The sequence below is a fragment of the Sciurus carolinensis genome, chromosome 6, assembly GCF_902686445.1.
Source record: "Sciurus carolinensis chromosome 6, mSciCar1.2, whole genome shotgun sequence".
Lineage (NCBI taxonomy): Eukaryota > Metazoa > Chordata > Mammalia > Rodentia > Sciuridae > Sciurus > Sciurus carolinensis.
In genome coordinates, this window is record NC_062218.1 from 149,854,124 (window position 1) to 149,880,366 (window position 26,243).

At 37.4% G+C, this 26,243-nt stretch overlaps 1 protein-coding gene across 1 annotated transcript in view; it reads right to left on the minus strand.

Moving 5' to 3' along the window:
• Positions 1-26,243, minus strand: part of Gabrb2 (gamma-aminobutyric acid type A receptor subunit beta2) — a 238,976-nt gene that overhangs the window by 141,790 nt on the left and 70,943 nt on the right. Inside the window, 1 exon segment of the mRNA XM_047556881.1 lies at positions 14,502-14,722. Within this exon segment, the coding sequence (XP_047412837.1) occupies positions 14,502-14,722 (221 nt within the window).

Genomic DNA, 26,243 nt, shown 5'->3' on the forward strand with positions numbered 1-26,243 from the left:
ATGAAGGGTTTCTCATATTTCCTGGGTTAATCAAGGAAATTCAGAGGTAAAATGATGAGATTAGGAGAGCTGTAACCTAACCGGTCCATCAGAGTTTAGACTGACTGGGTGACTGGGTATTAACTGTAGACTGATGGGGTGTGACTGGAGGAGGTGGGTCATGGCGCTGGGCCCTAGAAGGGTGCAATTTCTCTGCGACCCTTCCTCTCTCTCTGTTTCCTGACCACCATGAGTAGAGCAGCACTTCTCTGCCATGCCCTTCTGCCATGAGGTTCTGCCTCATCTTGAGCCCAGAGCAATGGAGTCATTTGACCATGGACTGAACCTCTGAAACCATGTTCCAAAATAAACTTTTCCTCTTCTAAGTTGTTCTTATCAGGTATTTTGGTCACAGTGATGAAAATCTGAGTAACACAGCTCACATCACAATGGACAAGCAGAACAGGTCAAGGTTAGGCAAATGCAGCAATGCTAGTAATGGCAACTAACCTTTACAAACAATATGTGCCCAGCACTTAATACCACTGCAGAGTAGGCACTATGAAGTTCTATTTGACTGATAAGGGAGCTGAAGGCCAGAATGTTGGAGCACAGCTAAGTTGTGATAGAGAGAGGCCTTGAAATAAGGAAGTCAGATCCCAAGTCCAAGTTCTTCCAACTCTGCAATCTTGCTACTCCACTGGCTTTGTGTTCTTTGGCTTCATTATGCAATGATGTAAAATGCACAGATGCTTTCCAGTGTGTTGATGCCAGAAGGATCTTTGTTCTTTATTCTGATCATTTCAGTAGTTTCCCTTAGTTGTCAGCCTATTACAGCTGCTAAAATATAAAGTCCTAATTATTTTCTCCATTATGTCTAGAGAGAACAATCCAACATGGAATTAGCCTCTTCCTCCAAGGATATATAGCCATTCAGCATTGTGTTGCCTTTTATTCTGTCCATAGAGTGCAGAAAATGAGCTATTACTGAGAAGTAAGAGAGCTTGTTTATTTCATAATACAGTGAATATGACTGGGGTCTTCAACCTATTACACTAGTTTGGTTGCCAAAGAGAAGACTTGCTAATTGGTGACCCCCAAAATAAAGAGGTAGAGATAAGTGAGAAATCTTCCTCTTCTATCCATTTAGCAAAACAAGTAACTCAAACTTTTACCAAAAGTATTTTAACTAAAAAATAAATGAATAAGGTGGGGTGGGAGTTCATTTACATAGCTTGGATTATTGTTTATCTTCTTTTTTTCTCCCTCTCCATGAGGAATAAAGATGAAACAGCTATCATTACTTGCTCCAGAAAATAAATATAGGTTTTCTTCAGTGTACTTGGTGATCTTCCTCAATAGTCTGGGAGACAAAGGTAACTTTCCAGGTGCCTGACAGTTAGAGCCACAGCTAATGGCTCCACATTCACTCCCTCCGGGATGAGTACTGGTGCTAAGTTAGCGTCAAGAATGAGGTTTGCATATACTTGAAATGAAAGTTTACAGGCTATCCCTTGATCCGGCAGAAAAACCTGTGAGAGGAGTAACTTGCAGTGGCCTTAGAGTCTCTGGGAGCTTTAGAGGCCATTCTAATAAACTGCCCACTCTGTGTGGCCTCCTTACAGTCAGTGAAAAATGTTCCTCCTGTTTCTAACTAAATTGGGGATTGACCTAATCTTGCAGTGGTCACTTTTCTCTAGTCTGGAGCTCTCTCTGAACTCTACAATATGGCTGTATAATTCTGAAATAAAACAGAATTCAAAAATCCCTAAGCCCCAAATGACTACCAATAGTGCATGGAGTGTTTTCACTTGAACTTGGGAGTTCCAAGTGAAACAAAATCGACCTTTCATTTTTAAGGATTTTTAAGTAGTTACATAAGATAAACTCCTTCAAGAAAAAGAAACATGAAGGAAGTGATTATATTGTTACACCTGATGAAAAACTTCATATCCTGTGGGAACAGCTACAGGTTAGCCGGAAATAACACAGATTTGTATTGCGTAAAGCTGAGAAATCCTGACTTATCAACTTCTGCATGATGACTATGATTTCTCTTTAGATGTCAGATGAATGGCTACTCAAAGTTCCTTTCAGGACCTTGGAAATTTAGGCACTCCATCTCTCCATTCTTTTCCTTACATCAATATTTTTGGTACCAGCTTTTGCATTCATGTACCGGGACAAAGACTGCATTCTTGTTTACTGCAGAGAGTAACTGAGAAAGTGGGTTTTGAGTTCAACTCAGAGCCTTGAAACTCATTAATAAATTACTTACTCCCCAAAACCTCAGTTTCCTCAATTATACAATAGAGGTAATAGTAGCCTGCTTCCTGAGATTATTTGCTGTAATGAGAAAACACACAGTTTGCTGCAAATAAAATTCACTGATTTTATGCAATCAGAATGGTACAAAAATCTCTTTAACTGTGATCAGAGAAATCTCATTAAACTAATGCTGTGAATTACCCACACTGCTTCAAGGTTTTATTTATGGAAGTCCCTTCTGTGATTCATGAGTTTTAATATAAGACCAATAGAAGAAAACATGTTGATACACACATGTATACACATGTGCACATGCACATATACACATATATGCACATTTACACATATATCATACATACCTACATATGTGTATATAAATGTAAAAGTACATACATACATACGCATATGCAGGTACATATTCATAATACCAACAATAGTAAACATCCACTAGGAAATACTTTGTAATAAAATAAAACAAAGCAAAATAAAATGAAGACCTAGGTTCTTTTCATGTTTGCAGAGGGTTCACACATAATGATATCAGCAATATGTAAGTTCTACCTCTGAATCTTCTGTAACTAAGTTATACATACATAGACATTTTTATAGCCTATGGACAACATATCCTCAGTGCTTCTCCTCTTTGCCAATTCAGGGACACTACAATATTCATTCTTCAGTCTGCAGTAGGAGATTCGTGTCTTTTTCAGGAATGCAGTTGGCTTCTTGCCTGCTTGAAAATCCCTGGGGTCTCTGATTATTCCTTTGTCCTTCAGAGGTAAACTTTATACCTTTGGCCTCAGTGCCAACGTTCAATGCTGCGAATGCTAGGTAGCTGGTCAGCCATGAACAAGAGGGTGAGGGAAGAACAATAAAGGGTGGTAACCAACAGGGAGAATGTCAGACATATACAGCAAAGAGAGTCCATAGGTCACAGGACTGGGGCTCGCAGAAGACTTCATCAAAGCAGACAAGCAGCTGGAATATGGGAAGTAGTGTTTCAAACCTCCCCCAGTCGTAGTTAGGGAACTAGGAACTAGCATCTAGGAACAAGGGAACTAGCATCTCAAGACCATATCACACTCATCCCTCTTGACCAGGTAGTCTCCCCTTGTGGCTAGGTCATCACAATCCTCACAAAAAAGTTGCTGAGTGCTAAACAAAGCAGGTAGTAACCACTTTGGGGAATGAGCAACATAGGTGAGAACAAGGGACCCGCAATTCTTAAATACCCTGATTCTGTAAGAACCGGGTCATGCTCCCCAGAGGGCAGCCCACTCAGTGTCTGTCCTCAATATCTCTCCTCTCATTCTAATAAACTCCTGCTTGTTATTCTGTGAGATTTGTTTAACATTCGTCCTGCAAAATCACAAGAACTGGTGTCTATGGATCTACAGGGCCACTTCAACTGTGCAGAGCGTCTCCTCTGTGACAAAAACACAGCCCAAGTCAACTTTCTTCTGAAGTCAAAGGACACAGGACAAGGAGGGACCCATCTAGGCGACAGTAAAGGATACTCACTGATGACAGGAACATGATGAGTCAGCAATATTTAGGAAGAAGGAAGGTGGCCAGACTTTTCCTCTGTATATATTTTTATGCAAATATCCAGCAAAATTTGAACCAAAAAAGCCCTGGTTTCCCATTTCCAAAGTCTGACGGATGGTGTGCTTCTGACCCTAGTATTATTGATTCAGATTTGAACGATTGGCTACTAATGTCAGCCAGACAATGACAACTCTAAGTTGTATAGTAACATCCTAGGCAGCAGCAGCTGAAGAAGCAATAAAAACGAGAACAATCCCTGGTTTGGAAGTTAGAAGTTTGAGATTCAGCTCTGCTTTACCAGTATTGCTATGATATAGGTACAACTGCTGTCCTCTCCAAATCTCCCCTTAAACCAGAAGATGAACCTGAAAATGCTTCAAATGACCTCCAAATACATTTATTTTTAATTTAAATAATTCTATCTTGTGGAAAAAAATATGGAAAGAAATGTCTTTCTACTGTCATGTATGACTAATTAAACACATTTAAAAATTAAAAAAAAATTAACAACATCTTCCGAAAGAAGGATGTATTGTATACCACTCCATTTTATGAGTCTTTCCTCACACGGATGCAAGCAGAGAGATTTTGTTTGATTTTGCTTTGTTTTTCTTCTGCTTGAAAGCTGGGAGAACTTAGAGAATAGGTCATCATGCTCTGACCAGGACTCTATCAGTCCTGCTAATAAAATCTCTTTTGTTCTAACAAAATATATGCACTGGATAGCTCAATGAAAATGAATTAAGCCAATTAGGAAATCCAAGTTAAAAATTGATATATTAATGTTTAATAGGCTGTATTCCAGCATGGGGTAGCTACTCAGTTATCCCTGTGGTAAAACTTTTGGAGAAGAGAAAGATGAAATTAATAAAACCCTGCTTGTCTAAGTCCATTACAGGCTGACATTATCCTTTGCCATTTTCCCAATGACAGAACAGACATAGCAGGAGGTGGCTGAATTGCCTTCTGCTTCCTGCTGGATCTTTCTTTAAGAATGTGAAACTTTAATTAGAAGTGACAAGTTTCTGATCCAATGTTATATACGTGAAGTCAAGGCCTCCCTCCTCGCATAAAAACAAACTGCTATTTTTAGAGGGGTCGGCCATGATGGAAAGCAAGAAAGCCATTCCTTCCAGAATTGTCCTAGTGAAGTCAGTAGCAGTGCCGCTCCAGAGACTTTCCTTTAACAAATTACGACCACACAACTGTAAGATGAAACACCACCGCAAATAGCTTGGCCTGGCTCTCCTTGCAATATGAAGTAAATGTTAAGTAATAGCCCTACATTTTACAGCAATGACCACAAGCACACTTTCTCCTTATGTGGGAACCATCACCCACATCCTATACTGGCTGAAGAAATATAACCTAAATATGTCCTATAACATTTAAAGAATGAAATCGAGGAGGGTTTTATCGACATGGCAACCAGACACATCATGCATTGTTTAAAAAAAAAAAAAAAACACAAAATGGTACGAATAGTGTTAGTTTTTATTTAAAAAACTGTATATATACTTTGAAGAAAACTATATGAAAGTGTATAGAATAAGGAATATGTAACAGTTATCTCTGAGTAGCAGGATCAGGGCAAATTTTTTTTTTCATAATTTAATGCTATTTCTAAATTTTCAAGGAGAAATGAATATCATTCATAATTGAAGGTTTTCTTTGTATTGTTTTTGAAGGCTTTTTGATGTGACAAATATTTATGATGAAAAGTTAACTGTCATAAATAACAATGCCCAATATGGAGTTTAGATTCTGTTTTTATAAAAATATCCACTATTTTGTTTGCAAAAGAGATATCATCTATTGATAATTCACATTAACTGCTCCTTTCTATGAAAAAGTAATGATATTATTTTCATATTTTTAATGAACCAAAATAATTTTTCAAGGAGATAAATACCATTGCCAGATCATGAAAAATGTTAAATGCTGCTGCATGCATGATTAAATGGAAGTCCTAAAAAGATATTTGCCTGGTATTAGCAAAACCACTGTTATAGGTTTTAGGAGCTAGAATAAACATTTACAAATCATTTAAGTAAATACTTAGATGCATCACTAATTTTCAGACTAGACTATTGGTCTCTAACTCCCTGAATAGTATAATTATTCATTCGTTTTAAAATGTTATATATATTTACTTTTAACATATGTATACTATAAACAAATAACAATCTGAATTATGTATATGTAATGTTATGATGGTCAACACTAGATGAAACTCATTCTTACCGGCTGTGCTTTAGCTGGGTTTATGGATAGAAATTCTATACTTTCTATGTCATTTTTTATCTGATTGGGTCAATGTTATTTGGGAACAGAGTACACTTCAATTCATTTGAAATATCTGCCACATAATTTGCTACAAATTCTTCCATCTAGTCCACTGAAAAATCTTTCATTGACACTTCTATAGCTTGGTTACTGCCACAACAACATTCTTCCTTCACCTGGCCATATCTCTTGATTAAAATCTCTAAAGAGTATAGTAAAATACAAGAAGTTTTTGATTTTATTATAAAAATGGAGTAATTGGGCTTCAGCTGCAGCCAGGAGTGTGACTTCTGTGGTCTGAATATTCATTTCCTTCAGATTCATGAGCTGGCCCTAATCAGTAATGTGAGGGTATGAGGAGGCCAGGCCCCTGGAGGAGGTTAGATCCTGAGGGCACAGCTATCAGGAATGCGATCAGTGCTCTTACAAAAGTGTCTCCACCAGGTGACACAGCTGCCTTCCTTTCCCTAGGTGAGGACACAGGAAGGTGTCTTCCACCAGTCAGGAACAGCACCTCATGAAACAGAACCTCAGAAGCTGCCGTGCCTTCACCTTGTACTTCCAGGCTCCTTTTGTACCTATCCAAAGTTATAAGCCACCCTATTTATGGTATTTTGCTACAACAGCCAGAAAAGAATAAGACAGTGAGACTATATTCAAAGATTTCATTATTCTTCAGACACAAATCACAGTTTTCTGTTAGAAAAAAAAAAAAATTCGTGACTCTTTACCATAGCTTTTCAAATAGTGTTGAGAAAAATGGATGAGTGATAAGACGCCAAGAGAAGAAAAGGAAAGGTTTGGTTTACGAAGAATCATGCAGTGCTTGATTAAATGAAAGTTACTGAGCTCACACTTCAAATGGGCCACGGGCATGAGCCACAAGGCAGTTTTTAAAGACTGTCATGGCCGCTTGGGTCTTAAGCCAGGCACCTGTTTCCTTACTCCTGAGCTCAAGCAGCCACGTGCTGGAGATAACTGGTTTCCCCATACATCTGTATCCTCAGCACATCTGACCGTCCTCTCAGTCTTCTTTGTAGTTCTTTCTCATTCAAGAACAGACTGGCAGAGACTGTCTCTTTCTCTTCCGTGCACTTGCTCACTGCCATTCACCTGGTTCTAAACAAAGGACCTCCTGTCTTCTTGCACAAAATAATGAAAATATAATGAATAAGACTCAAATTTGCTACCCATCTATGAATTCACTTATTTAGTAATTTTAAGTAACATTGAACACTTACTATCCACCCATCAGGGTGCGATTCCAAATAAAGAATTTCATTTCTAGTCTGATGTTTGTGCATTCTTTTACATTCATGGATCATTGATACAAAAATGACAGAGTTATAACAAAATTCATATCACCAAATTCACCCCTGGAGAATAAAATCAAAGTTCAGCAAGAAGTGAGAGACCAAAGACCAAATTAAAGCCCACGCTCCATTACACTGCCCTTGGTTAAGAACCTGGTCGATGTGCACAGTTTTGTCCACTTATCCACCCTCGCTGCACTAGGACTCTGTTCCCTGAGTCTAAAATTATTATCAAGCTGAAGAACAATGGAATAACTGACAGGAAGCTGCACACCTGAGCTTCTGGAGAAGGGGAAACAGAGATCCTATCAGGATCAGAACTTAGCCTATCACAGTAGGATCTTAACTATTTTCCATATTTCTAAGTCTCAGTCATCATCATTTGAATTTTTAAGGGTCATGCTACCTTGCTGCGGGTTTGCTGCAGAGAAGTTGGTGCACTATACTCAAAACTCATGCTAACCAAAAACAATGCATCCCCGTGAGTAGACTTAGCACACTTGCTGTTCGCAGTCAGAAGCAATGGGTATGCGCTTGCAGGAGACTCTCACAAGGATGTTAGACAGGTATTAGCTGAAGATCTTTGACCATGCTTTTTGGATGGTGGCTTAGACTGGTCACCTGTGGTCGTGAATGCCACCCACTGAGCCACACATCCTCTGAAATGAGATGGCCCTTCTGTAAATACAGCTCTTCAAAGCAAAGGTGTGCTTAGATGTTTCTCCACCTCCAAAAGGTCAGAAGACATTTGGCTACAGCTCTCTTAAATTATGAGTCATATTTTCTAGATAATAGAACTAGAGGACCACGGATTTTTGAAACAGAACTATCTCCTTTTCCAAATTTTATTATGAATATTTTCAAATATACAGACGAGTAGAAAGAATGACACAATGAACACCTATGTACCCAGTGAATTCAACAAGCATTAAGATTTTGCCATCTTACTGTGTTTTAATGCCTGAATATTTCACTGAAAAAGACCCTCGGAAAGAAACTTGCTCAGATCCTGTAAGTGAGTGTCTCTCCCTCCTCCTTCACTGCTGGCCTTTACAGATCTCAAGGGGCTGCGAGTTTATACCCTTAGCTAATACCTTGAACTCACTTGGCGTTCAGCTCAAAGGCCTTGTTCTACCCAATTCCTTGGCCACTGCCCTGGTATTTAAAGTTCTACCTGTCTCAGCCTTTGATATCCAGTTCTGGAAGACTGCCTTTCAGTTTGCTTTATTCAGGCCAATGAATTTGCCGACACCAAGTTCTTCACCATGATCTTATCTATGACCTAGGAATCTACATAACCCAAATCATCTTTTTAGTAAACTGGAACTGGAGTAAACCTTAAGACCTAAAGACACACTTGTTATTTTGGACCTAATCTGATCAATCAAGTTTAAAGTCTGTATCAATAGATCTAATGAAAGCTTTTTCCATCAAGTTTTTCTTCACTTCTTTTTAATTTTTTTTGCCAGGTATTCTCAGGTAAGTCCTACTATTTATTCCCAACTTACCAGTATGTAAAGAACAGGACAGAGTGATGAAGAGTAATAACTCTGCATTCAGATGATTGTGACCCTTTGCACCATGGCAATATAATTTTATAAATGATTTCATTTATTTATGCTCAATGGAGAAAAAAATACAACCTACTTTGTAGACCTAAAGTTAATATTAAATGAGATAATATATGCATAGTTCTTGCAAAGTGAGAACAATGATAAAGTCTTTCTTAAGTATTATCTTCTGATATTAATATTAATATTTTAAGCATTGTTTCAATACCGCCACTATTGAATATTGACACAAGATAAATCTCCTGCTAGCTCGCCAGCAACAGAGAATGCCAAAATTGTGGGTGGATGAGCAGGAGGAGGGTCTAAGCATCTCTGCATCAACCCGGTCAGTGGTCATTTTAATTGAATTCCTTTTACTTATCTATTACAAATAATCCTCCTGGAGTTGAGAAAGGAAGAGCATGTCTGCATTAGAGTACCAGTTAAGAAATGAATTGTTCTACTATTTATCCATAAAAACTGAAATGAGGTATTCATAAATTTTCTGAAAATTAATCTTCTGAATTAACAATACAATTGAGAGAACAATCACAGTTTGTGAGGTTGCTCTGTGCACGTCAGATGCATTCGAAACCTGCATAGTTTATCAGCAACCCTTTTGAGGAAGTGGGGATGGGAGAAGGATGATTTCCTACCATTAAGTGTCCAAAGCATAGGAATGGTAACCATTTGGTCTTAATAATACAAAGGAGTACAAATGAGTAAATGAGTAGTCATTCTTTTTCTTATTTTTGGTATGACTACTAACAATGTAAAGATGTCAGTTCATTATCTATATTAGTATTCCTTGTCTCTCTCAATTCCAAAGACATTCTGATTGCTGATTTTCCTGTCCACTCAACTTTTTATATATGCTTTCACAAGTTCATTCCCAAGGTTCACTGAGTTGCTATTTATAGTGTAGGTCCTTTGTCAGTACTGGATTTAATATTATTACTATTATTATTATTATTATTATTATTATTATTATTATTTTGGTGGTGGGGATTGAACCCAGGGGTGATTCATCACTGAGTCCCATTCCCAGTCCTTTTTAATATTTTATTTAGAGATAGGGTCTCACTGAGTTGGTTAGGGCCTCACTAAGTTGCTAAGGCTGGTTTTGAACTCCCAATCCTCCAGTCTTGGACTCCCAAGTTGCTGGGATTACAGGCATGTGTCAATACACCCAGTGTTAGTACTGGATTTAAAAGAGAATAGGACATGATCTCTGCCCTAAAGGTGAGTATTCCAGGGAAACAGTAAGAGCCTGGGATGACTTCTGTGTGAATTCTCTGAAGATGCGATGATTTGATGGGAAAGTACGTCCGTCACAGGGCCTGCTGCTTGGTCAATGCTTGCCATTTGCCTCCCACTATTCCCTGCTGAATGGCCAACTTATTATTTCTGTATCTCCCTCTGCCTTCTTCCAGATTCCTATCTCTCTCTATGCTTAACCTGTAAGAAGTGTGAGCTACAACCTTTCCAAAGTACCCTATTCTCCACTGCCACATAGCTACTCATTCATCAAGGTCTTTGTGATTGCCTGTGTTGTGTGGTTGACTTCAAGTTATATGTTTAGCAAAATGAATCTGCTGAACATAATTATTTCCATTAGTACTTTCACAGTGACTGATGTGGTGGGATCTTTTCATACACTATTCAATGTATTTTCTCTCTGTTTCCTTCCTTCCTAAGGCACGTATGTGAGCAGTGTGGGTGTCTAATCATTGCTTTGCCTGCAGGGCTCCCTCTCTGGACTTCCCTGGGTTCTTCCCCTCCCTTGATAGTCAAATGCCATTCTCTATGCAACCATGCTAAACAGAATCTGAATCTCAGTGTGTAAAATAATACATGAGTCAAGCAGAAAACAAAAATGAGATAGAACAGATAAGAAAAATATTCAAGTAGAGGCATCCCTGTGTAGCATTTGGGTCTGGTTTTGAAACTGGAAGAGAGTTCAAATTCCATCTCCAATCTCCAATTTTTTTTTTCTTTTTTTTTTTTTGGTGTGTGTGTGTGTGATCTTGGGCTAGGTTCATCATCTTTTGTTTGTTCATTTGAATGTAAAGTAATAACAATTTCAAATATGTGGGGATACTGTAAGGATTAACTATAGTACCTTCCCCCCTTATCCTTGGGAGGGATGTTTTCCAAGATCTCCGGTGGATATCCAGTGGCCTGAAGTCATGGGGGATACCAAACCCTATGTATACTATGCTTTCTCCTATGCATGAAAATCTGTGGTACAGTTCTATTTATAAAACAAAGCACAGCAAAGGATTAATAACAGTAATAATAAAATACAAAACTATAATAACACAATAATTGAGTTTATGTGAATGTGCTCTCTCTCAAATTTTCTTATTGCACTCACCGTCTGATGTGATGCTATGAGGTGATGCAAAGACTGTGTGATGATTTGCAGGGATGTCATGGACACAGGCACTGTGATGCAGCATTAGCCTACCGCTGACCTTCTGACGCTGTCAGGAGGAGGAGCATCTGCTGCGGTTGATCTGGGATCATGGAGCCATGACAATATTGATGGGTTGATGTCAGGATGAGGTGATGTCAGTGGTTGGTGATCTTTGGTAGCTGACTGCAGAGAACTTTTGGAAGAACATCATAACCTGAAGTTGTTGCTGTCCCTTTTGAACTCATCCACGTATTGCTGAGGAGACGTAATCCTTCAGTGACCACATGAATAACGTTAATGTTGCATTCCATCTGAGGATCACATTCCATAGTCTTGTCCCTTAATGTCTGAATCATTAGGAATCCTTAAGCAAATTTTAGTAATGCCCACACTGCTGGTTCTGCTTCAGGTTTTGCTTCTTCATCCTATTCTGTCTCTACAGGAGACTCAATGAGTACTTAAAATTCCTCATTTGTTAACACTTCTTGATGGCCTCCCATATGTTGTTCCCCTTCTTCACCAAGTATGCTGGCAAATCCTTCTCCACCTACTTGCCTTGTCCTGGAAATGATTTTCTTAACTTCTCCGTCAATCCCTGGGAAGACTTTACCATAATTTATTACCTCATTCCTTAAGTTACTCCAGAAGATATTGACAATTTCTTGTTTCAATTCATCATTTGAATCTTTGATGGATACTATTTCATCAGCAATAGTGAATTATTCCCATTGCTGTATTATATCCAGATTAAGGTCTATATCAATTGCTGACCTAATGCAATCAAATGCCAGGTGGGTATCAGTGGTCTTGACAAACTGTGAACAATGCTCTGGTCAAGGAGCTGAAGCAATGAAACTGTATTTGGAGGTAAAAAATACAACCTGAGCATTTTGATTTACATTGCAGATTCAAGATGGCCAGGGACACTGTCTACTACTAATAGAACTTCAAATTCCAACATTTCCTCTTCCAAGTATTTTCTCACTTTTGAGATGAAGCACTAGTAGAACTTTTTCAAAGACAGGATGGCTGTTGCCCATCTTTCTGATTATGTTTCCAGAACATGAGCAGATAATTCATTTTGTTTCAAGTGCATGTGGATTCTCTACTCTCCACCGTAAACCTGACCTTATCACATGCCCTGTTTCCACACAGTATCAGAGTTAAAAACCTGTCCTTCCATACTTTATGACCTGGGTTCTATTGCACGTCTTAGTTCAAAAGAGCTCAGTTTCACTGCATCCGAAGATATGCTTTGGATGCTATCCTTTGTCCTTAATTAACTTCTTCAATCTGCCAGAAATGTGGCAGCAGCTTCTTCATCAGCAGATGCAGCCTCTCCATAAATTTTGTATTTTTCAGTTAAACCTATTTCTAAATTGGCGTGACCATTCTTTTCTTGCAGTAAATGGTTTGGTGTCCATTGTTTCTGGGGATCCTGTGCCGAAGCCTTCTTAGGCTCAGTTCTTTCTAGCAGAGGACACTGCTGTCAGTTGGAACATGTTTTCTTGACATATCTTCCACCCACAATTTTAATGCTTTTTCCCTCTTAACTAAGCACTTATCACATATTGTGGTTAGAACTCTTACAATTTGAGGTGTGAGAGCAAACTAGCAAGAATTTCTTTTTCCTTCTTTAAAATTTTGCAGTTAAAAGATTCATTGCTTACCATGGATCTTAGCAAATTAATGTATGATGCCTTTTCTTTCCTTATTAACTCAAGCACATTCATCTTTTCACTTAAAGGAAACACTTTACAACTTGTCTTTGGCATATGTCAACTGCCAATTTGACTTATGTGAACTGGCAACTTAGGGCCATAGTAAGAAAACTAAGAGTTATCTGAATGCAAACACTGTGATACCTTGAGAGCTGATCTGATTACCAAGACAGTTACCAAGTGACTAACAATTGGGCAGCATATGCAGCAGGAAAACACTGTACAAAAAGATGATTCACATCCCAGGTAGAAGAGAGCAAGATGGCAACTAAGATTTTATCACATAACTCAGAATGGTGCACAATTTAAACATGGAGTTTATTTCTAGAATTTTCCATATATTTTCAGACCACACAGCTGAAACTGAAGAAAGTCAAATTGTGGATAAGGGGAAGACGACTGTATGATAATGCCTGGGAAGCACTTAGCTCAACGAGTTTAACCCCAACAAGTGTTCAATCAATGGATAATACTATTGTTATTATCACTGCTATTCTATAAAATGGAATAGATAAGAGACAAATGAAAATGTTAAAATTTAGAATTTCTTTCTCTATAATGCATTTTTGATGAATGTCATTTCATCAGCAACAGTGAAATGTTCCCATCAGTCCACTATGTACAGATTAAGGTTGTCTGCATTAGTTATTGATCAAATACAATCAAATACCAGGTGAATAGAGTAGATGCAAACTATAATGGAAAGAAATTCCCTACATTGTATTATTTTCAGAAATATATATATATATATGTATATGTCTTTTTTCTTCATTTCCCCCCAGGATACCATATATTCTATTAATACAAAATAAAATTTAAAAGTAAAAACTGTCTAATTTGAAATTATCCTCATCCAAATAGTATAGCATCTCAACGCTTTGCTGACATGGAGGTACCTTCAAAAATACGTTTAAATACACTATTAATAAACATGAGACAACTACTTTGTTTATTTGCAGGTCAGAATGCTCCTTGGAGGGTGCGAGGGCACACTAAGCCTGCCTGTCATCAGAGGACCATGACCCAGTTCAGGCAGCTCAGGAGCAATTTATAAAACAGAGCATCTGCCACATTCAAACACAATCATTTGGCATCCATGATTTTTTTTCCATTCTAAAGAAACCCTGCATCTCAGTTATTTTGACATTGTTCATCCCTATTCCTTAAAGAAAGCAGCTTTAGGATCAGCAGCTGATATTGGAAGATAATTCAGAAAAAAACTCAGTCTTAGCTGGAGCTAAGTCCCTTTGTAAACATGCTCTCCTAAGCTCTCAGATATTTACAGGATAGGAGGCTTTAACTGTTTATCAGCAAAATTGCAGGCGGAGTACGGAAAATGGCACAATACTCTTCTGTTATAAAAATCAATAATTATTTTGTTCAGGAAAAGTTAAATATTAAAATGGATACTACAGACCTGAGGCCATAAAGGACTGTGCCATCTGGATGCAGGCGGATCATGCGGTTTTTGACAGTCACTCCATGCACAAAGGACTTCTTATCGTTCAGGAAGTAGGTGTCAGGCACCCAGAGCTGATCTGCCACTCTGTTGTCCAAAGTCAAGTTTAAAGGTATTACGTTATAGGACAGCCTCTTGTCTCTCCAGGCTTGCTGAAAGTACATTGTCAAGGTGTAATCCTGTGGACATAAGAAAAGTTTTTATTTGTTACCAAAATAGACTCATGGGATAGACAAGCGCCTCATTGTTAATGAGCAAAAATATATATGAACCACACACTGTAAACTACCGAGAGATAAGGATGTAGTAATTTATTAAATGCATCTTTTTAAACAACTACTATGTCCCATACGTGCACTTTGGTAGGTGCCAGGAATACAGAAGTGAAGAGAATATATCCAAATGAATGACGTTTATTCTATATTTCCCAGGAGGGAGATCCTAAGACATAAATACTTGATAATTAATATATTAATTAACATGGAACAGTTTTTTTAAAGAAAAATATCATCCCTGTTTCTGAAAGTGTAGTATACAGGATTACAGTAAGTATGACATAGCATTTTTTCTCAAAAATAGCCATGTACTTGTTTTCTTGTGTTCTAAAAGAATGAATGAGCACATCAGACCTAAGATTTCATCTATTCATTCATTCAACTAGTGTGTAATTTGTAACTATGATGTGACAGGCACCATGAAAGAACTGGGGATAAAAATGGTTAAAAATAAAAAAGGTTAAATATATGCTCTCAGGGAATTTTGAAATAAAGCATTGAAAAACGAACAAAATATTATCGAATAATGCTCCATTTTATGATGCAAATAAAGCAGAACATGAAATACTTGGCTGGGATTGCAAAGAAAGACCTCTTTAAGGAGTTAGCATAGTGTTGAGAAGTATGGAGCCCATACCAGTGGCTCTGAGCAGAACATCCCAAGCATAGGAGAGTCTGCAAAGGACCTGAGACAACATGGGGTGGCACATGTGAAGAAGAGAACAGAGACTTCCTTGTCAGAGTCCCGTCATGCACAGAGTAGTTATGGACCAGTCAAGAAAAAAGCCTCATGAAGTTCACACTTCAGTACCAAATGCAAATTTAAAATAATGCTTTAGAAAGGAGTTAATTTATTATTGTAGCAACTGCAAGAGTTAAAACATGAAAATTCTAATCAGTCTAATCCAGGTGGGTTTCCCACCAGAGCTGACATTTTCCCTGAGACTCAGATGACTTTCTAGCTAACTGAACAACATTAACTCAATCAATACAGCATGGGAATTTAAATCCACAGATTATGGATCAACCTGCTGGGCTCCTTGCTTTTCAGAAAACGAAATGCGACAAGGGAGCACTGATCTTGGAGTCTCAGTTCCGTTATTTCACAACTCTTTCTAGGGTGTATATTTACATCATCTCTATGTTACTTCTGTTAGAATAACTATAAACAGGGCTTTTAATCCAAGCCTGATCTAATCAGGTAACTATGATGGGAATTAAATGTATAACTGAAGTGAAATTTATAAACTACAAAAGCTATACATTATAAATGAATCACCTGCATGTTTATTGTAAGATTTTATCCACTAGAGGCCTATGGGTACAATGTAATTGCTCTCTCCTCTCCATCTGAATGACTAAGTGAAGGACCAAATGTTCATTTGAAAAAGATAATTACAATTCTAGTTCAAAATCAATTCACTATGCCCTATTTGGGGGTTTCAAGAAAAAAGAAACTAGAATGATCTATTAATCATCTCTGCAACTCTAGGCTCAACACAGTGCCTGGGGCACAAACAGTGAATCAAGGAGTGTCCTATAAGGCACGCCTGTTGGATTTCTGCCCATAACTGAATAGTTCTGTGTATAAGACACACTTTGATCTTCATGAAATCCTCACTTCCCACACTTGGTTGAGATTTATAATCCTAATTTAGTTACACTATTTGAAGGCATAATTTATAAGGTTATATGCTATAAACATGGAACAGTTTTTTTAAAGAAAAATATCATCCCCTGTAAAAATTGTAAAATGTTTTCCATGGTTTCACAAACATACATATTTGTAACTCATTCACAAGTCCATGTGCAGCCTTTTAAATTTATGACCAAACTTCTATTCTAACAAAAGATATATTAACATTCTAAGGGCATATCAAATATGTCAGGGTGGCCTTCATTTCTGCAGTCTTCTGTTTTAATGCAAGGTCTCTAGAAAAGCATTTTATTTATAATATAAAAATAACCTTGAAGATTCACAAATTATATAGCTTGAAATCAGAAGAAAGACCAGATGTGTTGTTTTTCATGTGTGTACATTACAAATAACCTAAAAAGAGGACATAAATGGAAAATTTGATTAGTACTCTGAGAGAATAAATTCAGTCATTTCCATTTCTTGCAGATAAAATGAAAATTTAATTATTATTTGTACTAGAAAATAAAGCTATTTATGCTTTCTTGTAAATAAATCCCCTCGAGAGTTAGGAGATTCTGGAAGGTGCTAGAGCTTACCAATCAGTTGAGATGTGTTTGGACACATGAAATTATATTGTCTTTGGGGCGAAATAAATGGTAATATTGTGTGATCCTGTGTTACATGCTAACTCCTGTTATTTGTCAGCAAGTTACTGCCTACTAAGAAATGCCCCCAGACAGACCCTGGTAATTCTGCAAACTGTCACATCAATTTTCAATTCATTTATTTTTAAATTACACAACTTGACACTATCAAAAAAGGAAGAAGTTCTTGCATCTGAATGTATGCTATTACACATAAAATTTTAAAACGTGGACCTGCTTTCTCTCCTCCCTATACCTTTATGCACCTGAGCTAAATCCTTTGAACTTCCACATTGAGATAACCCCACCTCCACCTTGGGAAGCTGTCTCACAGTTGGTTTATTCAAACCGAAAAGCCCCAAATAAACTACTTCTGGGTGTTCTTCAATCCATGTTATCCCTAAACAGGAAGGGTTTTAGATGATTAAAACTAAAGCCAAAGGATTTTCAACATTAAATAAGTTAGAGTAAGCCTTCGATATGCTCTTTCTCCAACTAATTACAAGTACAAATCCTGATCCTGGAAGGAATAAAATAGCATCTAACTGTGAATTCTGTAGAGCAAATTGGGGAGGCAGGCAGGCAGATTGGGGAGGGCAGCAAAATAGAAGAAAGACCAGCACAGATGGAGGTTCATATTTGCTTTATTTTTCTTCTACTTCTCTTATCTACTTAAAGTAAAACACACATGCACACACACACACCGAGTCAAAAGCATGCATGCCTAAATAAATGGAGATATAGAGTATGTCCCTCAGTTCAACGAGTGAACTGTTAAGAAGCCAAGTCTCCCTGATTTAATCTAGAGATGAAACTCAATCCCAATCAAGATCTTACTTAGAAGATTTTTTGTGCACATTGACAAAATGGTTCTAAAGTTTATGTGGAAAACAAAGGAAGAACAGCCTAAAGATGCTGAAAGGAAAAAACAAAGTTGGAGGTTTGACTTTGCTTGTAAGAGTTACTCTTAAGCTAGACCAAGATGGTGCAGGACCATTGATAGAAACACAGTCTGACAGAACAGGAAGGTCTAAAAACAAAACCATACACCAGTATGTTCACTTGTACTGTGTCAAAGGCACAAAGGTCACAGAATGTCTAATGTTTTCAGCAAATGAACTAGATCAACAGGAACACCTATATGCAAACAGACATAGAGACTTCGTGCAGAGTTCACACCATAAAAAAGACTCCAAACCCATGAGAGATTTCAGTGAAACAAGTAAAACTGCAGAACCTTGAAATGAAACACAAGAAATCTCTCTGAACTTGAGTTAGGCAGAGACTTCTCTGATGAAAAATCAAAAGAAAAATCAATAAAACAAGAAATTGGCCAACTGCATCTTAATGAAATCTGAAATTCTGCTGCAAGAAAAGAGTGAAAATACGAACCACAGACTGGGATGAAATAGTGACAGTTCACACATGTGACAACATAAAGGTGTAAAGAATCCTCAAAACTCATCAAACAAGTCAATGAGAAATACACAAAAGACATGAGCTACACTTAGCTACAGAAGACATACAAACGATGAACTCACGAACTCATGAGTCATGGAAAAACAAATTAAAAACTAGAAAGAGAGCCTGGCATGGTGGTACAGGTCTGTAATCCTAGCAGCTTGAGAGGCTGAGGCAGGAGGATTGCAAGTTCAAAGCCAGCCTCAACAACTCTGTGAGGCCCCAAGCAACTCAGCAATACCTTGTCTCAAAATAAAAAACATTAAAAGGGGTGGGGATGGGGTTCAGTGGTTAAGCACCCTTGAGTTCAATCACAGGTACAAAAGAAAAACAAACAAACAAACAAACAAAACATAAAGAGATCCTACTACACTTCCATTAGAAAAGGTGGAGTAAAAACATGAAAAACTGGGAAATTCCAAGTACTGAAATGCACCACCACTGAAAATTCTTCCATATTACAAGCAGAAATACAAAACTACTAGCCACTTGGGAAATAATTTGACAATTTCTTACACAGGTAACATACATTTGATCTAAGATCTAGAAATCCCATTCTTGGGTGCAAACATTACAGCAGCTCCATTTCAGTGGTTCGAACAGGAAGCTGTCTGAACATTCCTCAACAGATGAAGAAATAAACAAACCGTAAGTGCAGTCATAAAACAAAATACTACTCAGCAATGAAAAAGAAAAAAATTTATCAAAATATGAAGCAACATCAATGGTTTTACAAATATGGTTATTTAAATCAAAGAAGCCAGGATCAAAAAGATATGCATTATAGGATTCCATTTATATGACATTCTGGAAAAGGAAAAAACCATATGGGCAAAAAACGGGTGATTTCCTGACTCAGTGTGGGGAGGTTGACTTGGAAGGGTGAGCAGGAGGAAATGATGTGGTGATCATGCTGTTCTGCATCTTCCTAGCTGTGGGGGTTACAGGATGCTATGCATTTGTTGAAACTTGGGTAGGTGCTTTTTAAAAGCATGTCTTGAATCAGACACACCCAACAGTCCCACCTCCCTGCAGAATGACCTTGAGTGAATCTGTTTGAGTCACAGACTTGTTTCCAACTCTAAAGAAATGGATGAAGTTGGAGAATATCATGCTAAGTGAAATAAGCCAATCCAAAAAAGCCAAAGGCCCAATGATCTCACTGATAAGCGAATGATGACACAAAATTTGCCATAAATTGTCTCCTTCGGGAATGGGGGAGGGGTGTCATATGACCCCCCAGAGGGCCTGACAAGACCACCCTAAATGGTCATAGACTCTCAAACCCCACTGTGTACAATGAGGCCCGTGGACCTGGCAGCTTCCAAGGCCACTTCTAGGAATAAAATCGGTCCATGCTAGGTAGCGCTTTGCTGAGCCCAAATTCAAAAGCATGTTTTCCTGTAAAAATCTTTTAAACATCTAGGATCTCTTCATTTTTATGTTTTTTGTTTTGCTATCTTTGTAATTTTCGTATATCGAGATTTAAACTTTTCCTGTTTCCTTGGTTTGGAATTCTGGAAAATAAAGAGTGAAACAAATTTGTGCGTATGTGTTTTTCTTTCTTCTCTCTTAACTTTATTCTTTTTGGAATGGCCTATTGTTTTTTGGTCAGTTTTTCTACTTGGGTACACAGTAACTGTTACTGGAAATTTGGGAATTTGGAGATACACATACACACACACCAAAAATTCTGCAGCTTTGTCACTGTCTTTTAAATCTCCTTCCATTTATTTTATTTTATACTTTGAAACAAAAATAGTGCAGAGAGTTCCTCTGTAGTACATTTTAAAAAAAATAAAAAAAATAAATAAAAAAATAAATAAAAAAAAATAAAAGTCTTCAAAAAAAAAAAAAACTTCCTCTAAGAGTAAAATTTTCTGTGATAATAAAACAACATCAAATTAGAAAGTTCATTTTCTTATCTTTTTTTATAATTAACTAAAGTATAAAGATTATTAAAATAGCACACCTTTATTAACTAATGTCCTTTTCTGGTCCAAACTTGACCTTCGTTCCTACCCTCCTGGAACCTGTGCCAATTCCGCAATCTTTCCTTATTTTTGATGATGTCAGTACTTTTTTGAAGAGAAGGAGGGTTATTTGGTTGAATGTTTTCCAGTTTTGGTTTATCTGATGTGTCTTTAAGATTAGGTTGAGATTTTTTTCAGTTTGGGCCAGAATGTCACCTTGACAATATCATATAAGTCATACAAGGAACAAAGAACATCACTCTATCTTATTCCTGGTGATATCATCTTGAATAGTGGTTAAGGTAGTATCTGCCAGGCTTCTCCACTGTGAACGATTTCTTTGCAATTAATAAATACCTTGGGGTAGGTATTTCGGGACTAAGGCAAGTGATAACATTATAGAGCTTATTTCTAATAATCACTGTTTTTTTTTTTTCATCTTTCTAAGTCTCTATTTCTCTTTGTCATCAACACTGAACTGATATGATAACTAAGTTGACAGTGTGACAATTGGCAAGACAAGCCAAAATAAGAAAACCCCAACATAAACCCCTGAAGGTGTTCTACCATTAAATAGTGAGAAGTGGCTCCTTGCAGATCACTTTCCATTGACCTAATAATTTCCCAGACCTGTGGCATTGTCCTGGCCACTTCCAGTTCAGGACTTGCTTTCTGGAGGTTGGGTGCAATATCTCCTAGTCTGTGGGTGGGTGGCCTATACCCCCCTGGACCTGAATCACTGCTCACTCATCAAGTTTTACTTTCATCTCATCCTTCCTCTACCTCTGAGCTTTCCACGTGCTTTTGTCTTCTCTAGGCACCTAAGCATTTCTAGTCTATGGAGCTTCTCATTCCTTCTTCCAAAGACTATGATATGGGAAAAAACTGTTATATAATTGTTGCTTTTCTTCCTTCCATTTCTCTATCTGGGGAGAAGACAGCAGAGTAAGGGAGTTGTTTTCATATATGTCTGGGCTGCTATTTAAGGGTGAAAAGACACATTACATTTTCTTTTTCAATAACCGGGTGCTAAATTTTGTTTCCATCAGTGATAAGGTATGGATGTTTAATTTTTTTTTATGATAGCAACATTTTTCAAGCTTTGAAAATTACTGCTACTGTGCTAAAATCCTGAACTTTAGTGATGAGTCTTGCTTGTTGATTTCTTCTCAGATAATACTTTGTCTCCAAAATTAGATGTTTCCAGAGAAATGCCAATTTGTTATAAAGCTTTTATAATTTAGAAAAACTAATTTAACTTTCTTTTAATTACCCCTTGCTGAAAGAATAACAGTTTCTAATATACTATTATTTATTCTTTTTCTTTAGCTTATAGTTTACCAAAACTGAGGGTCTGAGTTGAGAATTTGAGGCCTGACTTTTTTAAGACAGGGCTAATGTTTTCAAGGCAGAAAAATACCTCTGATTTAGGAAGTACAAGTACATGTTTAATTTAAATGCAATACCAGTTTCATGTGAAAAAAATGTGCATGTTGTTTAGCATGCACATTTATCATGCAGGGCATGTTTCAATTTAGGGAAAATTTAGGAAAGTCTTTCCTTCTTTTCTAGTTAGTATTTCCATTATTTTTAAAGTGTGACACAAAAGAATTTAATTTCAAAGATTAGGATGCCAGACTACTTTTTACATTTAAAATCTTATGAATTTGTTTCCTCGTATAAGAAAAAGACATTACACTTGAAGTATAAATTATCACCTAAATAATTGTAAAATCAAAACCAACTTTATATAGTGTTATGATTTGCATCTGGAATCCCCCCCGAAACTCGTGAATTAAGAGCATGGTCCTCAGAGACGGAAGGATTGGATTGTGAGGCTGTAACCTCCTCAGTGGATTAATCCATTTGACAGATTAATAATTTGAATATACTAGATGGTAATTGTAAGCAGAAAAGGCCACTGGGGGCCTGACCTTGGGGACTGTGTCGGTCCCTGGCCCCTTCCTACCTTACTCTCTGTTTCTCAGCTGCCATGAGTAGACAGCTATTAGTCACCATGGCCTTCTGCCATGATGTTTCTGCCTTGGAGCTGGCCAACCAGGGGCTGAATCCTCAGAAACCGTGAAAATAGATAGATATTTTGAAACCCCTCTAAGTTGTTCTTTTCAGGCATTTTGGTGGCAGCAATGAACCATCACAGGCTGAGACCTCCTTGAGAGTAAAGATTGCACTTCACTCACTTGTACCGTCAACATTTAGCACACTATCTGGTAAAGGGAAAGAACGGTATTCGCCTGTTCTTGAGAACATGTGCGGAGATCTCTAAGATATGCATAATTTTGGTTCCAATTTTGCCCTCTAGGGATATTTTTAGAAAATAATTAAGTAGTAAGTTTTCACAGCTTTCCTTCCAAATATTGTCACAAATCTCTTACATCTGTCTCCAATACTAACAATCTATTATAAGGCACTATTATGTGTGAGCTATTTAATGCCATTGGTACTGTCTCCTGTCTCACCCTTGCCCTGTAAAGGGTACCCATAACGCAGATAGAGCACATGTCTTCCTTGAATAATATAATTCAAAGGCTTCTGCTTGCACTCAGAATAAAATCCAAACCGACTACCATGGCCTTACATGATCTGGACCCCAGCTATTTTTTGGCTCGCTTCTCATGTTCTTCGGCTTTTCCTTCACATCAAATTGCTAAGCCCATCCACACCAATCTTTTCTGTTTTGCAGATACTTCAAACTCTTGGAAGAATTTACAAACCTTGTCTTCACAACCGACTGAAAAGCTCTATCTCCAAGAGTAGTTAGCTCTTCCCTGATACTCAGAACTCAACTCAAATCCAATAAAGACTTGAATCTTAGGGCTGGGGCTACAGCTCAGTTGGTAGAGTGCCTGCTTCACAAGCACAAGGCCCTGGGTTCGATCCCCAGCATAGCCAAAAAAAAAAAAAAGACTTGAATCTTCAATATGAAACTAAGTGGAGTACAAATATACAATGAAACATATACAACAGAAATATTACAAAATGATCAACATGCTCAATTTTCTTAATAGAGTATTAATATAGATGATTATATATATTTTTTAATGATTTATTTCTTTTGATTCATTGTAAACAAATAGGGTGCAACTTGTTTCTCTGGTTGTACATGAAGTAGAGGCATACCATTTGTGTAATCATACATTTACATAGGGGGATGATGTCTGTCTCATTCTGTTATTTTTCCTTCCCGCCACTCCTCCCACCCCTCTTTTTCCTATATACAATCCATCCTTCCTCCATTCTTGCCTCCCTCCCACCCCCCATTATGTGTCATCATCCACTTATCAAAGAGATCATTTGGCCTTTGGTATTTTGGGATTGACTTATCTCACTTAGCATGATATTCTCCAGCTTCATCCATTTGCCTGCAAATGCCATAATTTTATTCTTCTTTATGGCTGAGTAATATTCCATGGTGTATATATACCACAGTTTCTCTATCCATTCATCAATTGAAGGGCATCTAGGTTGGTTCCACAATCTGGCTATTGTGAATTGAGCAGCTATGAACATTGATGTGGCTACATCACTGTAGTATGCTGATTTTAAGTCCTTTGGGTATAGGCCGAGGAGTGGGATAGCTGGGTCAAATGGTGGTTCCATTCCAAGTTTTCTAAGGTACATATTATTTTGAAATGTTGAAAGAAAAACAATGTGTACAACATGACTTAATTTTGAAAATATATAGACTGTACTAAAGACTCCAAAAGAAAATATATTAACGGGGATATATCTGTGGTGAGATGTCATATGACTTTAACTCTTCATGTTAATCTGTATTTTTTTGTGTGTTATAAACAAGTCATCACTTCTTTACGTAGTGATACAGGCATCTGATCTTTAGCACAGGTGGACCTTCATGGATGTTTGTGTTCATGGATACACTAAAAATTTTCACTTCTTCATGCTTCCTCCATGGGCTTAAAATTTGGTTATTAAAATCTCTTAAATTCCTAAACCCCCAAGGAATTTTTTCTTCTCCCCACCTACTGGCATTTGAAAGTTAGTTTTTTTTTTTTCTTTTCTTTATCTTTTTCTTTTTCCCACTTGTTTCAAATACCCTAAGAGACACCTGCGTTGGTGCTCTTTTATTTTTCTTAGTTGTTGTCATTCTGTCAGTAAAGGTGCTAGGGTCAGAGACAAGGATTTCCAAAGGACATGACTTATCTATTTAAAGTAAAGGCAACTCTGAGAAGCATGCAAATTTTCCAACAAGCTGTTTCCACCTTCCTAGCTCTTGAAAATGTTCTGTCTTCCTCGTCTGAGCCCACAAACTGATGATCTAATTATAGGTCATGGTAATATGTCCACATTGCCAACCTCCTAAACTAGAATGTAATGGAGTAAAGCTCAGCTCCCCCCTAATAGAAGCCATCACACCAGATGTTCGATTGCAGCATTCTGGAAGAAGCACATGGTATCAGCCCTGACTAATTGTTAGACACACATTTGGGACGTGGGACCTGCAACTAAGATCATCCATAAGGGAAATCCAAGTTCAGAAGCAACTAATGATTTTCTTGCATTGAAACTAAAATACATATGTTCAAGGCAGTGAGCTTTTTCACTATTTTGCATACTTCTCTTTGCATTTTATTACAGACTTACCCTCTCAGTGACCATAGGACTGAGCACAAATAGTTCTAAGAATGTTTAAAAAAATACAGCCAACTATCACTGACCATCTCTGTCTTTTATCTTTATATGTAATATGCCCAGTAGTGGACTCAATTCACCTTGACATATCAGCATTAAAAATATACATTATATGCATGATCTATTACCTATCAATTTCTGCTTATTATTCCACAAGTTTTTCTCAAATTATTTGAGAGTATTTTTTCTTCTCATTTGTCTGGACCCAATTTTAAATACCGAGCCTTGTCCCTTAGGTCCATGCATTTTACACACATTCTTTCACCTATCATCACAATAGCAGTGTAAGATTCACATAGATTTACCCCTTGCTGGCTGCTCTCAGACCTTGGGCATGCTACCTGACCTCCCTGAGAGATCATGCTCTGTGAAACAAAGGAAATTATAGCTACTGTTAGCAAATAAACTCACCCAAGGAATGCAAAGAGTAGAAGGCTTGGCTCACATTCAGTGTCCTAGAAACATTGTTATTAGCCTTATTCTCATCATTTGCATTTCCAGGTGATTCATCTGAGACAGAATGGTGAACAATATTTCCAAGCCATGATTTGGCTATAGAGTTTTTGGGTCATTTAAGCACATTATTATATGAAAGTCACTCTGGAACACCCACCTTCCTGGTAAATTTGAGTTTGTCTCTATTATTTCCCATCATTGTTTCCATTCCCCTCCACCTTCCTCCAAAACTTAAGAAAACATGAACAAACAATATATGTACACATACTACGCTATACAGCAACAATAACAACCACAACGGCAAAAACTAAAACAATTTTGAGCATGTATAATAAATAAATTCTATCTTGGCAAGAGAAAAATAAAGAATGACTATTGATTTCTAGGCAGTTCCTATGGTTTGAAAACTGAAGTTGTGTACACATGCAAGTGTTCCCCATGTGCTCAGAGACCCGATTTTACACAAAGGTGATTGCATTAACTCACTTGAACTATGAAGAAGGATGAAAACAACCTAGTTTTGTAGAACCAACTCATTGCAAAAGTCATAAATTAAGGGACAAGTCAAGGAAAAAGTG